The following is a 17,735-nucleotide window of genomic DNA, read 5'->3' as shown; positions in this document are numbered from 1 at the left end:
TTTCTGCCATAAGGGTGGTGTCATCTGCATATCTGAGGTTATTGATATTTCTCCCAGCAATCTTGATTCCAGCTTGTGTTTCTTCCAGTCCAGCGTTTCTCATGATGTACTCTGCATAGAAGTTAAATAAACAGGGTGACAATATACAGCCTTGACGAACTCCTTTTCCTATTTGGAACCAGTCTGTTGTTCCATGTCCAGTTCTAACTGTTGCTTCCTGACCTGCATACAAATTTCTCAAGAGGCAGATCAGGTGGTCTGGTATTCCCATCGAAGGTGTGATCACTGACCTAGAGCCAGACATCCTGGAATGTGAAGTCAAGTGGGCCTTTGAAAGCATCACTACCAACAAAGCTAGTGGAGGTGATAGAATTCCAGTTGAGCTATTCCAAATCCTGAAAGATGATGCTGTGAAAGTGCTGCACTCAATATGCCAGCAAATTTGGAAAACTCAGCAGTGGCCACAGGACTGGAAAAGGTCAGTTTTCATTCCAATCCCAAAGAAAGGCAATGCCAAAGAATGCTCAAACTACCGCACAATTGCACTCATCTCACACGCTAGTAAAGTAACGCTCAAAATTCTCCAAGCCAGGCTTCAGCAATATGTGAACCATGAACTTCCTGATGTTCAAGCTGGTTTTAGAAAAGGCAGAGGAACCAGAGATCAAATTGCCAACATCCGCTGGATCATGGAAAAAGCAAGAGAGTTCTAGAAAGGCATCTATTTCTGCTTAGGTGCTCAGGAACTGTTTATGGGATGAGTGAAAGAATTTCAACTCAGATACACGTGTTTTTAAACTTAACCTTTTTATTTTGAGAGCGTCATAGATTCTTATAACGTAGTTGTCAGAAAAACACAGAGAGATTCCAGGTATCCTTTCCCCAGTTTCCCCCAGTGGTAACATCTGGCATAATAACATTAGTGCAGGATCAGTCACAACCAGAAAATTGTCACTGATACAATCTGCTGGCCTTAGATTTCCCTGGCGTCAAATGCAATTTTGTCTTGGGTAGGTTCATTTATTTATCATCACAGATGACAGACACAGAATGGCTCCATCACCACATACCTTTTTATAAGCCACCTCCCTCCTCTATAATTTTTGAGAATGTCACCTCAAGAATGTTGTGTGATGGAATCACAGCAGTATGTAACCTTTTAGCGTTGGCCCTTTCCACTCCGCACGACTTCCTGGACCTTGTCCAAGCTGCTGCATCTGTCAGTGTTGTGTTCCTCTCTGGGCTGAGGGACATTCCAGTGTGTGCATGCACCACAGGTGCTTTATCCATTGGCCCTTCCAAGGATTTCCAGGCTTTTTCCAGTTTAGGGCTATCATGAATAAAGCTGCTGTAAACATTTGTGTATAGGTATTTTAAATATATATTTTCATTTCTCTGGGATAAATGCCCAAGAGTGCAAATGCTGGGTCATATGGTAACTGCATGTTTAATCTTATAAGAAACTGCTAACTGGTTTTCAGAGAGGCTTGGCTTACCTTGCACATTTCTACCCAGAGTTTATGAGTGGTCTGGTTGCTCTGTGTCTTCGCCAGTGTTTGGTGTGGTTGCTGTTTTTTAGTTAGAACTCTAAGGACACTGGTAGAGGTCATTATTGAAAGGAAACTTGCAGTGAATTACCACAAGACTTTAGTAATAGCAGAGAATCCAGTAAGTTCTGGGGACACCTGTCTGTGTCCAGAAACTTAGTGGGCACAGAAATACTGTAGGAGGAATGCATTTCACAATATTACAGAAATGAAGATTAAAGTGAGAAAGATGGCTGAATAATGGTGGAAGTAGCATCAAATATACCGAAAGAAATGTCAGAATATCCAATGGCAGATGGATGGTGGAAGAGGGAAAGGGGGAAGGGGGCAGGAACCCATCTGCATTCAGCAAGAGCAAAAACCAGCAGAAGTGAAGTGAAAGTCACTCAGTCCGAGTCTTCGTCACCCTGTGGATTGTAGCCCGCCAGGCTCTTCTGTCCATGGAATTCTCTAGGCCAGAATACCGGAATGGGTAACTGTTCCCTTCTCCAAGGGATCTTCCCAACCCAGGCATCAAACCCAGGTTTCCCATGTTGCAGGCGGATTCTTTACCATCTGAGCCACCAGGGAAGCCCTAAGAGGCTATCATTAATTCATAACTCATTAATGCAACAAGTATTCATGGAGCAGCCTGCTCTGAACCAGGCACATGGGGCATGGTCATGACCAAGGTAGGTAAGGTCCCTGACAGTTAGAATAGCTAGCTTTTATTTATGTGTCAGATGTGCTAAGCACCTTATGATATCTTTTAATCCTCCCACAGAAACAGATTATTTTAAGCCCATATTACAGATGAGGAAACAGGCTCAGAGAGGATAAGTAACTTGCCAGGGGCTACAGAGCTGTTGTGCCATGGAGCTGACATTCAGATCCAGGCATGTCTGACCACTTTATGATTGGTGGAGTTTGCTAATGGATGTTAAACTTAAGATCAGGAGTATGTGATGCTGGGAACCCAGAACCTCAGTGGAGGGACAGGATGCTGTCTGGAGCAAGAATCCAGGGGCTTAGATTTTTCTGAGACCCTAACATTCCAGAAATCCTCTTGCTTACTTCCTACTTCCTGGTGTCTGAAATCTTTTCAAAAGAGGATGAGATTCTTCCATTTCATCATTAGAAGTTAATGTATAATTGCAGCTCTGCTTTTTTGTGTCATTATCTCCAGAAGGAGAGACAACTGCTCCCTTATGTGCAATAAGCTATTCTAGTACCTGTTGTTAGGAGGCCCTGCTTTCCCTCTAAGCCTCAGTCTGTCAGCTGGCACATTTTTCAGCTCCTCTGTCCCTCAAATAGGGGGATCCCTTCCATCTGTCTATTACTATCTGTTTATCAAGGGGGTGGAGGTGGTGCCCTGGCACTCTTGACATTGAGCTCTGCTGTTAGTAAGCCTGTTGCTTTTCACTATTTCTTTCAGCTGATCCAGGAAGAATCTCATTCTTCTGTTGGCTTTAACTCTGCCAGCAGGGCTGGAGATGACTGAGGCCTGGATTAGTGGGGTCTGGCCAGTTGTTAGGGTCAGTCACTAATCTCCGGGCCACTTGAGTAAGGAACTATATCGCTGAGTTTCAGCTTCCTTTCCCCACCCTGCCTTTTTCAGTTTCCATAACATCTACTCTTTGCAGGGGATTGTCCTGCTTTCTGGGATCCTGATTTACATAATGGTCATTTCTCTAGCCTCTGTGTGGGGCTGGAAATCTTTGCTCTCATCCCAGGCCTTCTTTAGAGACGTAACATGCTTGCAAATCATGCTTGCAAAGCGTGATCCGGCATCCTCACACGTTAATTTGCTAAAACAGAATTTCTATTTAGAGCCAGACCACCTTGTCTATGAGGAACTTGAACCCACTGGTTCTTTTTTGCACCTGCCTGTTCTGGTGACCTGCTCTCAGGCCCAAGGATTTTCTAGGTGAGGTCGCACTGCTAGGCCAACACTTTCAGGAAGGGGATGGTCTGCTGGGCTGTGATGCTGCCCTAAGCTCTGCCCTAGGGGGCTGCTTGGCCCCAGATCTCGCGTTTTACCACAGCGGGGAAAAAACAGGCATCTTGTTTTAAGTTCTTTAAAAGTTATTAATAGTAATCATGTAGGCTGCAGCCACTTTCCAGGACTCTCTAACAACCAGAGAAGAATTCATACTAATAAAAAGAGCAATAATAATAGCTAACATTTATTGAGTAGTTTTCATGTAATAGATATTATGCGTAGAATAAACTTTTATCTGCTCTTTTTAGTTTATTCTGTATAACCCTGTTAAATAACTGATATGATCAGCCACATTTTATACACATGGGAACTAATGCCCAGGGGGCTTAAGAACCCCTGTCTGTGACTGAGGCCCTTGCCCTGAGGCACTATGTGACATCTCCTCCTATTCAGGGAAAACTTGATCAAGGCCTTGTCCTTCCTTATAAAAATGCCACAGAATGGCTAACAGGTTTCCCAGGGATTCCAGAGTCATCTGGAAAAGCAGTATTTTTCAAAACACTGTCTGTGAACCACCTGCATCACCACCACGGCTTATTAAAATCTCAGTCAGGCTGAATCACAGCCTCTGGGAAAAGGGCCAGGGAATCTGCATTTCTAGAAAGCTCCCCCAGGGATTCTGATGGACTCTAATAAACACTGCTATTTTCATTGGCATCCTAATCACAGTTTATGGGTAGAGCTGATACCAGCAAAAGGGATTCGTGCATCTATGGGCAGGGGTTGGGCAAACTTTCTGGGAAGGGCCAGAGCATAAATGATTTGGGCTTTGCAGGCCCTGCAGGTCTCTGTTGCAAGTTCTCAGCTCTGCTACTGAACCATGGAAACAACCACAGACAGCCTGTCACCAGAGGGTGTGGCTGCATCTCAGTAAAGCTTAGTGTTCAGCAGGGGAGGCCACAGTGTGCTGACCTCAGTAGTTGTCCTGGCCCACCAGCCCTCTGATGACCCCTTTTTTGTGGGACTTCTTTTCTTCTTAATTGGAGGAAAATTGCTTTACAGTGTTGTGTTGGTTTCTGCCATATGACAGTGCAAATCAGCCATAATTATACATATATCCCCTCTCTCTTAAGCCTCCCTCCCGTCCCCCATCCCACTCCTCTAGGTCATCACAGAGTGCCAGGCTGGGCCCCTGCATTATATTGCAACTTCTTACCAGCAATCTGTTTTACACAGGATAGTGTATATATGTTGATGCTACTTTCACCGTTCGTCCCACTTTCTCCTCCCCCCACTTGTCCACAAGTCCATTCTGTACATCTGCGTCTCTGTATCACCATATCTTCCCTACAAAAAGGTTCATCAGTACCATTTTTCTAGATTCCATATATATGCATTAATATATGATATTTATTTTTCTCTTTCTGACTTACTTCACTCTGAATAACATGTTCTGGGTTCATCCACTTCACTAGAACTGACTCAAATTCATTCCTTTTAATGGCTGAGTAATATTCCATTGTATATATGTACCATACCTTCTTTATCCATTCATTTGTAGATGGACATCTAGGTTGCTTCCATGTCCTGGCTATTGTAAATAGTGCTACAGTGAACACTGGGGTAAATGTGTCTTGTAGTATTGTAGCTTTCTCAGGATATATGTCCATTAGAGGGATTTCTGGGTCATATGGTAGATTTATTCCTAGTTTTTTAAGGAATCTCCCTGCTGTTCTCCATAATGGCTCTATCAGTATGCATTCTGTGGGGCTTATTCTTACAGTACTTTCTGTTGCCTGTGGAGAGCTATATCTATGAAGATAAAATCACCTGTTGTAACAGATAAACCTTGAATCTTTGTGACTTAAAGCAGTACAAGTTCTGTCCTCTCATCTCACAGCCCAGTGAGAGTCTGCCTACTTGGGTTCTTCTGTGTTCTTCGTTTAGGGACCTGGGCTCCTTCATAGTGTAGCTTCATCCTTCCTGGCTCTCACAGCCATCCTCAGAGCCAGTGGACGAGGAAAGAGAGCCAGGATTATCCATGGGACACCTGTATGGGCCTGGTCTGGAAGAGGTGCCCCGCATTTCTACCCATACTTTACTGGCCAGAATTCTCATTGCGTGGGGTCCTGAAACAGCAATTTCTCAAGGCTGTGAGGCCCTTGGTCTCAAGACTTTCTCTAGTCCCTTCTATCTTTGCTTGAAATCCATCCACTTCTAACCTGGGCTCATCTCTTCCTTGTAAAAAGCCTTGCTAAGGTCAGTCAGTAGGAGCCAGCCCATGGCCTCACTCTGACCTGTCCAGCCACATTCCTTAGGGTGCAGGCTCAGAAGGCACAGATCCACCGCCTCAGTTATTGTAGGTGTGAGTTTTATCACCTAGTTTGCTACTGTGTAACCGAGATCTCCATTTCTCTAGGCTCTGAGACCATTTCCTCCCTGGCTGCTGCCTGCCCGTGAAGCCTGCACCACATATTTTAGGTTGTTGCCATGGTAGCACCCCAGTGCAAGATACCAACTTCTCTACTAGTCCAGGTAGCACAGAGGCTTCACCAGGTAAACCCCAAAATGTGTGTGATGAACACAACTAAATGTTTATTTCTTGCTCACATCACATTCTAATACAGATGTTCTTGGAGGCATGACCTTCCATTTGGTCATTCAGAGACCTGGCTTTTTTCCCTCTCGAACCTCTGCCTTCCTATGGGTCCTTGTGGTCCTCTCTTGCTGGCCACGGGGAAGGCAGGCAGGCTTCCCATGGGAGCCCATGGCATATCACTTGGGTCTGTATTCTCTTGGCCAGAAATCAGTCACATGGTCACACTCCCTGAAAGAGGGGCTAGGAGATGAAGTCCAGTGACAAGTCCCAGAGGAAAGGAAGGAGGTTTTGGTGTGCATGTGGCCATATCTGCCTCTTGGGTCAGGACTGTCTGGACTGATGGAGTGACATCCAGGGGCTTATCAGGGAGAAAGTCAATAGGTGGCCTGCCTCAGTGATCACTAGGGGCCCTATCAGGCAACAGCTAGTGAGATCCGAAAGATGTGCGAGTAAACAACAAACGTTTACTGCGTGTCCATTCTGTGCCTAGCAATGGGCCAGACTCTGGGGACCTGGAGGAGAACCAAGCTCCTCTTAGAGCTCTGGGTGATCCTCCTAAACACAACCCTTGTGCTGGATGCCAAGGGGCCAGGGAGTTGGGGAAGAGAGTGGGTTTTCTACTACGGCTGGTTTGAGTGCCTCCTGTAGCCCTAGAAATGCCTCCCTTACAGTTGTGCGTGGCCCTGTCATCAGCAAGCACCCTCTCTGCGGTGTACTGGACGAAATGTAATTAGAAGGGGAAAAGGGAAGCCCACAGCAGATATTCTGTTTATCTCTCTCGGTTGTTTTCCTAGGACATCGTCTGCCCTCAGTGAGGCTTCTAAGGAGGCGGTTGCTCCAGATGTAGGGTCATCACCCTGTTTTCTGTGTGTTTCTGGCTGTTGGCATTGGCAAAGTTAGGAAGCTGGCACTGTCTCGGAACCCCCTCTGTGGTTCTGAGGGCGGCACAGGGAGGGGCCCAGATCCCCACATCCCTGCTCTCTTCATGTTTTTGGCCATTTGGGTTAGAAACCGCTGCTGCTGCTTCTGTTGATGACTGAGTCACGGGCCCGACTTAACTGAAGGTGTTGGCTGAGGTCCAGGCAGACAGCTCTCAGTCAGCCACCATTGAGCATCAGCTCTGTGCCCAACCCCTGTTCAAGAGCATGGATGCACCCCTTGCAGGAACCCACTTGCTCTTGGTAACTCAGGGCTGCTAGAGAAGGATCTTGAAACTGTTATGTAAGGCAACAGCAATATTCTCCAGGAGGGTTTTCAAAAAGGGCCAAGAAAATGGGCGTAGAGGACATAGCTAACCTTGGAGCTGGCCATGGAGGGAAGCTTTTACATCTCTTTCAGAGATTTTTCAGTAGAAAGTCATGTCACTAGCAGCAGGAAGGTAGCTTAGGTAAGTATCTAGGACACCCTTCCAAGCTGCCTTCATTAATTTGTTGCACGGTTTCTTCTAAGGCAGTGAGGACTACAAAAGGTTAAATCTCTCCTATACGATGAACTCAGCCATCCCCGTGAAATGGAGGAAGCGGAATACCATTAGACTCTCTAATCTCATTTCTCTCATGCTGTCCTTCTTGGAGCCTATCAAACAGTGTCCTGGCAGACAGTCAGTTCTGTGGCCGTGAAGCATCAGAGTCAGTCTCTTTCTGAACATGCCAGAAGGGCTGTAATTTAGAAAATGTAGCCTACCTTTTAAGGAAGGGTGAAAAGGTACTAAATGCACCTTTCTATGCATGTTAATTCCCAAATATTTGGGATATATTAAATGTGTCATTCCTGGGAAATTTTATTTTCTGTTTTATTAGAGTTATTTGCATGACATATTAGAACAGAACTTATAAAACTGTTTGTATTTGTGGATCTCTGGTGGTTTCATGAGTACTGCTCAGGGCCCTCTCTGTACCAACTATTCAATAAGATATGTGTCTTTTGAGTGTGTAACTGTGCATTCAAGATGCAAATGCAGTAACAATTTTGCCCTGGTTTTAATTGTTTTTCCTCAAAGACGCATGTGATTTTTCTTATCTGATTTAAGCATTTCTTAAGGGGAGGGGGTAGGAAAGTATTAGCTACTGCCACATCAAAAAAAGCTAAATATAATTGGAAGTTAGATTTTGAGATTTTTCTGTTAGTCCTAGTCTTTTTTCCATATTGTGATGTTGTCATAAAGGGGAGGGGGGTGGGGCCTACCAGAATTTTGAAGTTTTTTTTTTTCTCCTATTTAAAGTTTATGTCTCCTAGATAGCATCCCATAATGCTGGTTATTTTTATGCAGAATATTTGGGACAAAGAGGCTCTCTTTAAACGAAAGATAATTGCAAGCTTTGTCTCTTGCCTCAAGTTTACTGCAGGGTTTCTCTCCCCTCTGGTTATACAGAAATGAAATTATAAACCACCAGTAGCCTGGGAAATGTCAATCGATTCCAAATGACTAAATATTTAATTCAATCATTGCCTATACCTCCAAGGATGACTCGGGTGTTTTTCTTCTTACTGAGGGCTCCATGAAAGCCGGGCTCTGCAATGGCTGCTGAGGACTGTGTCTGTTGCAAGGAGGCTCCCCTGCAGTGAGGAGCTGGGCAAGCCTGTTCCATAGCAGCCCTTTTTGCAAATGGTAGTGGATTTTTGCAGAAGGTTTGTGGCCAGATCGCTATGTATAATACTGATGAAGCATTTTTGTTCCAGCTCTGTCTCGGAAGACCTAGGCTGTAGACGTGGGGATTTCAGTAGGAAACATTATGGATCTGTGGAGCTGGTAAGTTTACACTGTCTGTTCAGTGGTAGTACATTGATTTCGATTTAGAGAGGATCGCCAAGCTCTTCAGATCTTTTGTTGTATATTTACCGTTAGACCATGTGGGTACAGTATAAGGGCTGGATGGGAATGAATGACTATTGAAAGGCTGTAATATCGATCATCTTTATCTGTTGTGTTTTTACTGTTACGTACTTTTAATCTGTGCCTTTCAGTGTGTTAAAAATATGTTGTGGCTTGGTATTTTTCCCTGTTCATGGTGTTATGTAATTAAATAAAATGATTTATGTATTAGGAAAGGTAGCATTTAGCTTTTATGTTATCTTGTTCCTAAAAGTTTCTAAATCTAGTTTTTGAGGTTTAAATATTATTATAATACATATTCCAATTTTTCTGTACCCTTCATCTCTGGATATGTGATAGGAGTTAGAATATCTGCGAGCTCTTTTTTTCCCCCCTGTTACAAGTATATGTGTTGGACTAGATAAATGTCTGTGTAGGTAATAGATATCTGGATTGAAAATATTCATATTTTTCTTAATGAGAGAGATTGGGGTTTGTGTTATGATTTTTTAAAAAGGGTATGCTTTCATTTTAAAAGAGGAATAGTGAAGATATATCATAGCCTCATTTTTTTTTTATCATAGCCTCAGTTTTTTAAAAGACAGAATTGTGAGTTTTTTCCCCAGTTACATGGAAATTTGAACTAATTTTTAGGAAAATATGCTCATAAAATTCTCTTGGTTAATATTTAACTATTAAAAACATTAAATTTATTATTTCTGTCTATTTACAAAAACTGAGTTGATGGGATCCATTTGTAAAGTATTAATATAAGCTACATTAATTACAGGTTTAAAAAGTAGAAAAATTTATGTACCGGAATCATGTACAAGTAGCATTCTACTTGAATTCAACTATATATTACAGATTTGACTGTGTACCTGGCCCAGGTATATTCTTGGAAATATGCATTAAGTAAAAGATTAGGTCCTTGTTTTTAAGGCTCCTACTGTCCTCCTGCTGGGCAGATAAGATACATAATATATCTAAAGAATGAATTTAGTCACATAAAAGACACCCTGGTTGACTTGGTTAGTGTGTGTTCTATGTCAGTCACTGGTGATACCATGCCAACACCACCTCTACTGAAGAAGCGTGTGCATAACTAATTCAGAATTGGTAAATATTGTGAGAAGTGCACAGACAGGGCCTGGTGGGGGTTGGAGAAGGAGGGAGCAACCCCTTCTGGCTAGGCATCTCGGGGAAGCAGCCTGGAAGGCCTTCTGGAGGCTGTGGGATGTGAGTTGGCGACAAGGAAGATAGAGGATATTTGCAAACAGCATGATTCTTGGCAACGATGATTTGAAGGGCAATGAGCACATGGTCCTGCCCAGCAGCGAGTATAGGGCTAAAGAGCTCAGTGGTTACACAGCAGGTAGGCTTTGAAATCAGACAGGCCTGGCTTCATATACCAGTTCCCTTACTTATTATCTCTGTAAACATCACTGAACCTCAGTGGTGCCTAAGAGTTTGTGCTTGGAAGTCATTCTTGTTCCAGCACTTACTAGTTGTATGACTGGCCTCAGTTTTCTCATCTATGAAATGGGGTTTATTAGTATTATCTATTTTATAGGATTGTCAGGAGGACTGTATGAGGTGATGCACAGAAGCACAGTCCCTGTTAACTACCCAAAGTAGGAAAGATGAAATTTGATAGCACAAGTAGGATGTTGACTCTCAGGTGAAGACTTTGAACCTGATCTAGTAAGTAGTATGGAGCGCTTATAAATAGTGAGAGTGGTGTTTGGGGGAGACAACATAGGTGTGTAGGATGGACCCTTTATAGACTTGTGGAAATCACAGAATATCAGACTGGGAACATACATGAGAGAAGTGCTTTCAAGCTTGAACAGGCATCAGAATCACCTGGTGAACTTATTAAAACAAATTGCTGGACCCCATCCCCAGAGTTTCAAATACAGTGAGTCGGGATTAACTCAAGTTCCCAGGTAATGTTGATGCCACTGTTGCCAGAACCACCCTTGGAAAAACCCTGCTTTACAGAATCCCCAACTGGTCATCAGTTATCCCCAGCTTGATGAGGCAGCTCATTGACCAGCTCAGTTTGTGTGTGTGTGTGTGTGTGTTTATAACTGACTTTTTAAATATTTTAAAGTAAATTTTAAATGCATTTAAAAATTCTATGTATAATTTCACCACCTTGCAGCAAGTATTTTCACCTGCCTTTGATACCTTCCAAATTGTATAGCTATAAGTGCTATTTCTACATGGTTGTAATCAAATTATATATTTACTCTTGCATGCCTCCTTTTTCATTTAACTGTGTTTTATAAGTATCTTCTTGTTATATAGTTACCATTTTAATCCATGTGTGATAGATAGACCAGTAAGGTGATCAACAATGATCTGTGGAACCATTTTCCTCCCTATGTAAAATCAGGTCATTTCTAGTTTTCCCAAGTTGGAAATGACGTGTACTAGAGGTTGCAAAACTTCAGGAGATGGTTGAGGGGCAGGAGGCCTGGGGTTCTGCGGTCCATGGGGTCACAGACAGTCAGATATGACTGAGTGACTGAACAACAATAGAGGTTGCAAGGGTTGGGAATGATGCAGTGAGCAAGTTCCAGTTTTGCCGTGTGAGGATCTCTTGAGATTCTGACTCCAGTGTTTTAAGGAAGGAGATGTTTTCTCCCATCTATGAACACAGAGTATTATCAAATTAAAAACCATATTATGTGTCCTATGTTCGTGAGAAAGCCAGTTCAATTTTTCTTACACTTGATTTGATGAATATTGTTGGGAACCCAGTCAATCTTGGGTGTTTGTAGAGGGGTCCTTGGGATTCTGTAAAATTGAAATTTTAGCATAAACTTCTTCTGATGTTCAGTAAATTAGATAGAAGTCCTTGTGAAGAGTGAAATTGACCATTCAAATCAGCAATGAGGGGGATGCAGGGGCTTGGTTCCCTAGGTTTCAGTTGAGTATACATTTGGTGAGAGACCATGGCGCTCAGACACCTACTCTACAGACTCACAGGTGAGTTTCTCAGCCCTAATTCAACAGCTGTGGGTCGAAGGCTCCCACCATGGGGCAGGCATGGTGCCTGACACTGAGCGGGGAGGAAAAAGCCAACTGCTCTGCTCTCCTGGAGCTGGAGGTAGTCTGGCTTTAGAATCCAGCGGCCTCAAATTTTGAGTCTCCAGGCTGCATCTTAGCTGTGTTCCCTGCCTGAATCAGGGATGGTTTCCTTGCAAGGGATGGAGATCCACTCAGTCCAGATCCAGTATAACGTAATTCGCAGAACGGGTGTGGGAGAATCTCGCCGGAATGCACTGCAGGAAGCACAGCTGGGCCGCATGTGACTGGGAAGCCATCAAGCAGCTCTTCTCGTTTCTCTCGGCCCCTGTGGTTTCTCAGCTTCACTTTGCTCTGCATGTCAGTACCAGTCTCCTCTCTGCACACCAGCTTCCGTGACAGCACAGTTGCCTCTCTCCAGTCCATTTTCTCCCAGCAGCAGTGTTTGTTTGTTTTTTTTAATACTTCTTTTTATCATGGTGAAATATTCACAAAATATAATTTACCATTTTTAAGTGTACAATTCAGGCCCATTATGTATATTTGCCGGGTTATGCAACCATCAGTACTATCTACTTTCAGAACATTTCTCATCATTCCAGATAGACACTGTATCCATTAAACAATGACTTCCCATTCCCCCTGCTCCCTTGCAACCTCTGTTTTATCTTCTGTCTCAATGAATTTGCCTATTCTATGTGGGATTATACACCTTTTGCCCTTTTTTGTCTGATTTATTTCAATATTTTCAGGGTTTATCCATGTTGTCACATATATCAGAATTCCGTTCCTTTTTCTGGCTGAATAATATTCCATCGTGTATATATACCACATTTTGTTTTTCCATTCCCCTATTGATGAATTCTTGGGTTGTTTCCACTTTTTAGCTCTTATGAATAATGTTACTGTCAACATTGGTATACAGGTATGTGCTCAAGAGATGTTTTAAAATGTTGACAACATAGTATCTTTTCTTTCATAAATCTCTTCTGTGGCCCATTGCAGTGCAAGCCCAGACCCTTTACAAAGCCCAAAGAGATCCTTCATGGTCCCTGTTCTGCCTTCCTCTCCCACCTTCCCACGAGCTGCTCACTCACTGTGCTTCGGTGGTCTGATTTTCCTCTCTAGAACAATTAGAGTTCCTACCTGTCCTTTGCATGTGCTCTTCCCTCTTCCTGGAATGGGCTTTCCCAGCATTGCTCACCGCTGATCTCAGCTTAAATGCCATCTTCTCAGGGAGGCCTCCCCGATCACCCTCGCTGAAGTCATCCTCCTCATTATGGAGGTCTCTAACTCAGCATCCTCTTTATTTACTTAATGGTGTTTATCACAATCAATATTTGTTTACTAACTATCCTCTCATCCACTAGAGGGGAGGGTGGAAACTGTGTCTTTCTTGAGATTTCTAGGCCCTGGCATATACTAAATTCTCATTCAGTTTTTTTTAAATTACTAAATTGATTTCTAGTCCCCCACCCTATCCCTAGTCTTGCAGTCCCTGTGTCCACTGTAGTCTATTCATTCTTGGACCCTAATTTCAAATTCCAAAAAGAATGCTATGGATTGGTTCCGCAGGTCCAGTTATCTATCCCTGATTCAAACAGTTGAGTTCAAGGTAGGGTGGTGGTTTGGGGGGGTGTCATGTGGTATAAATGTGGCCTCCTAGACCCCCTCAGCAAAGTTTGTGGGCAGATTCTCTTTGGAAAGGATATGGGGAAGAGTCAGTTTCAAAGAGCATGAGCTGAGAAGGGAGCTTCAATATGTCTATAATATTTCCTCATAGAGCAGATGATTTAAAAGCTCCATCTAAAAGCACCTGGTTAAAATGTCATCTTCTGCAGGTGGACTGTTATCCCTGGCACTTTTTTAAATTCCATAAACAATGATATGAATTATAAACCCTCTAAAAACAGGAATTAAGGCTCTTGATTTACCACTGTGTCCCTCATACCAACCACAGTGCTTAGCTTTAGTTACTTAGTAAAAATTAATTGAATGAATGAATGGTTCAGTTTGGTTGGAATTAGAGAATAGCCTAACCCATCAAAAATAAAGAAAGAAAAGGAAAAACAAGCTTCTATGATTTCCCCCCTCCCCAATATAGTTCGACTCATCAGTTTGCAGTGCATTCCATCTGAAATGTTTGCCGTTTTTCTTCTTGATGAATTGAAAGTCTGGTCTCTCGTGGCAGCATTCTAAGCAAGGCACAGCTATTACCCCATTGACCATTCTTCATCACTTCATATCGAAATCTGTCAGGAAAAGCATAAGATTATTTGTAGCTTTTATTGATCTTTTCTTGGCCTTTGACTCAATGGGTAAGAAACTGATGTGTTACAAATGATGAATGGTATGGGCACCATATGGGCCTCTCCTTTCCAAGCCCAGCTGCTGATCCTCACATAAGCCCACATCTGGGTAATTCTAGGGAAGCCACGATCTGCAGGTAATTTCAAATCCAGGATAAAAGAGGAGGGTATGTTGTCCATTGGGCTTCGCAGGTGGCACTAGTGGTAAAGAACCAGCCTGCCAGTGCAGGAGATGTAAGAGACTCAGGTTTGATCCCTGGGTCCGGAAGATCCCTTGGAGGAGGGCATGGCAACCCACTCCAGTATTCTTGCCTGGAGAATCCCATGGTCAGAGGAGACTGGTGGGTTACAGACCATGGGGTCACAAAGAGTCAGACATGACTGAGGCAACTTAGCACACATGCATATTGTCCATTCCTTTTTAAACTTGCACTCAAATGAGTCAAGCCTGCATTTGGACCAGCTGCCTGCTCCCCTGGTATATCAGAAAGAAATGTATAAATGTCTCTCCATGAGGATAGCATGGTTTTGTTGTTTTGAACTCAGAGTGGCCTCAAAGGATACCTGGCTATACTGAGTACAGCCAGAAGAAAGGTTTGTCATGAACTTGATTGGCATCTGCAGATTTTAATATCTGAGGTTTTGACTGTGTGACAACTTTCGAAGTCTAATATATAGTCATTTGTATTTTTGCTCAGGCACGAACTTGAATTACGCCTGTGGGACTGTTGTGTTTTAGATGATTCTTGGCTAATGAGTGATTTAGCTGCCTGCCCAGCATCCCTAATACAGCACAGTTTTGTTCTCTATTCAGGGTTGAGTAGGCTTTTTGTTTTCAGAGGCATTCTGTGGGAGAATTATATTCTATGTAGTATCACCAAATTGAGAAATGAGTGAAGGTTCCAGAATATCTCCCCTAGGAACATCAAAACATCACGACTTCTGTCTTCTACAACTAGAATCATAATTTTGGCAGATGTTCTCTATTTAACTGGCTTATATCTAAGGCTTTGATAGCAGGTTGACTCATGTAGGTACCGCAAGACATAACATTTATCTTGGAATTATCAATGAGCTGGGGCTTCCCAGGTGGTGCTAGTGTAAAGAACCTGCCTGCCACTGTAGGAGACAGAAGAGACTCAGGTTCAATCCCTTGGTCAGGAAGATCCCCTGGAGGAGGATGTGGCAACCCACTCCAGTATTCTTGCCTCAAGAATACCATGGACAAAGGAGCCTGGTGGGCTGCAGTTCATGGGGTTGCAAAGAGTGTGAAGCAACTTTGCACATATGCGTGCATCAGTGAGTTAACATGGTTAGAAACTATGGTGCTCTTTTTGATATTTCAATGCCTTTGTGGATGATTGGTAATGCTTACATTGAACATTTTCCAGGCTAAAATTATTGCAACCATTTTTAGTAATGCAGAACTTTGAGACCTTAGTCATGTTTATGTGTTAGAATGGAACTGGAAATCTTTTATTATGTTTATTAGTTTTGCTGTTTATTGAATGTTTACTATGTGCCAGTCAATGAGCTAAACACTTTTGATTCATTTACCTATTCTCCCAAACGACCATCGGCAGTTTTTTATTTCATCACACACTGTGGCTGCTCAGGAAATGTTGGTGGACATTGAATGGATTCCCATTTATCAGGTGATCTCAGAGAGATCCCACAGCTAGTAGAGGTAACACTTAAGCCAGATCTGTCTGACTCTAAGAGCCCCTGTACTTAATCTCTCAGCCTATGAGCCTAGGCTGTTTTATAAGGAAATTGGGTTGATTGTTAGAGCACACATCTCTGCCCTTGGATGCGTGCGTGCTAAGTTGCTTCAGTCGTGTCCGACTCTGTACGACCCTATGAACTTCATCCCCTCGGGCTCCTTTGTCAATGGGATTCTCCAGTCGAGAATACCAGATTAGGTTGCCATGCCCTCCTCTAGGGGATCTTCCTGCCTCAGGGATCAAACCCATGTCTCTTACGTCTCCTGCATTGGCAGGTAGGTTCTTTACCACTAGCACCACCTGGGAAACCCATCTCTGTCCTTAATCAACAGCATAGAGTAAGTATGCACAGTAAGTTGTATTTATTTAAAAGTTCTGTGATGTCCCCATTGTTACAAGCTGTGCTCCAATGCCCCTTTGTTGTCATCATCATGTGTGCATGCTCAGTTGTATCCAACTCTTTGTGACCGCATAGGCTGTAGCCCACCAGCCTCCTCTGTCCATGGGATTCTCTAGACAAGACTCCAGACAGTACTAGAGTGGGTTGCCATTTTCTCCCCCAGGGGATTTTTCTGACCCAGGGTTCAAACCCACGCTGTCTCTTGTGTCTCCTTCATTGACAGGTAGATTGTTTACCCCTGCACCACCTGGGATGCCTCTAGTACCCCTTACTGTGCATAAAAATCACTTGCGGAATTTATTTAAGATTCCGGCTCTGATTTGGCATATCTGGAACGAGCCAAATAGTGTGCTTTTTTTTCCCCACAATCTTCAATTGTGAAAATGACTGAACTTCTTACAAGTTTATCATTTGACATCCGGGGAAGTCCAGAGACTACTTTGTTTTTAAGTAAAGAAGAACAATAAAGGACTTCCCTGGTGGTCCAGTGGTTAAGACTTCCCACTCTCAATGCAGGGGACCCAGGTTCGATCCCTGGTCAGGGGACTAGATCCTACACGCTTCAACTAAGAGTTTCCTTGCTGCAACAAAGATCAAAGATCCTTAGTCGGACGCGACTGAAGCGACTTAGCATGAACACAAAAATGGCTTAAAACAACGGAAATTTATTCTCTCATAGTTCTGGAGGCTAGGAGTCTGAAGTCAAGATGTTGGCAGGGCTGCACTCCCTCTGAAGGTTTGAGGGAAAAATCGTCCCTCGCCTCTTCCAGCTTCTGGGGTTGCCAGTAATCCCTGACATCCTTAACTTGTAGCTGCATCACTCTAGTTTCTGCTCTGCATCACATGGCCTCCTAGCCTGCATTTCTGTGTCTACATCACCCTCTTTTCTCTTATAAAGATACCAGCTGGGACTTCCCTGGTGATCCAGTGGTTAAGACTCCAAGCTCCCAATGCAGTGGGTATGGGTCAGTCTCTGGTCAAGGAACTAGATCTCACATGCTACAGCTAAGACCTGGAGCAACCAAATTAATTAATTTTAAAAAAGAGAGAGAGACACCAGCCATTGGACTTAAGTCCTACCCTAATCCAATGAACTCATTTTAACTTATCTAATTACATCTGCAAAGACCCTCTTTGCAAATAAGGGCACATTCTGAGATTCAGAGGGTAAAGCGTCTGCCTACAATGCGGGAGACTCAGGTTTGATTCCTGGGTCGGGAAGGCAATGGCAACCCACTCCAGTACTCTTGCCTGGAAAATCCTATGGACTGAGAAGCCTGGTAGGCTACAGTTCAAGGGGTCGCAAAGAGGCGGACACGACTGAGTGACTTCACTTTCACTTTCACTTTCTGAGATTCCAGGTGGATGCAAAGGTGTTTGGGGTGGG

The 17,735-nt window shown here is 43.4% G+C and overlaps 1 protein-coding gene across 1 annotated transcript in view; it reads left to right on the top strand.

Moving 5' to 3' along the window:
* The window catches only part of GARNL3 (GTPase activating Rap/RanGAP domain-like 3), a 160,938-nt gene that overhangs the window by 37,233 nt on the left and 105,970 nt on the right, over nucleotides 1–17,735 (top strand). The window contains exon 3 of the mRNA XM_010856923.1: nucleotides 8,747–8,816. Within this exon, the coding sequence (XP_010855225.1) occupies nucleotides 8,747–8,816 (70 nt within the window). The remainder of the gene's footprint in view (nucleotides 1–8,746; nucleotides 8,817–17,735) is intronic.

The sequence above is a fragment of the Bison bison genome, unplaced genomic scaffold, assembly GCF_000754665.1.
Source record: "Bison bison bison isolate TAMUID 2011002044 unplaced genomic scaffold, Bison_UMD1.0 scf7180017864375, whole genome shotgun sequence".
Lineage (NCBI taxonomy): Eukaryota > Metazoa > Chordata > Mammalia > Artiodactyla > Bovidae > Bison > Bison bison.
The sequence above is the reverse complement of the archived record's forward strand: the minus strand, read 5'-3'. Positions and strand labels throughout refer to the sequence as shown.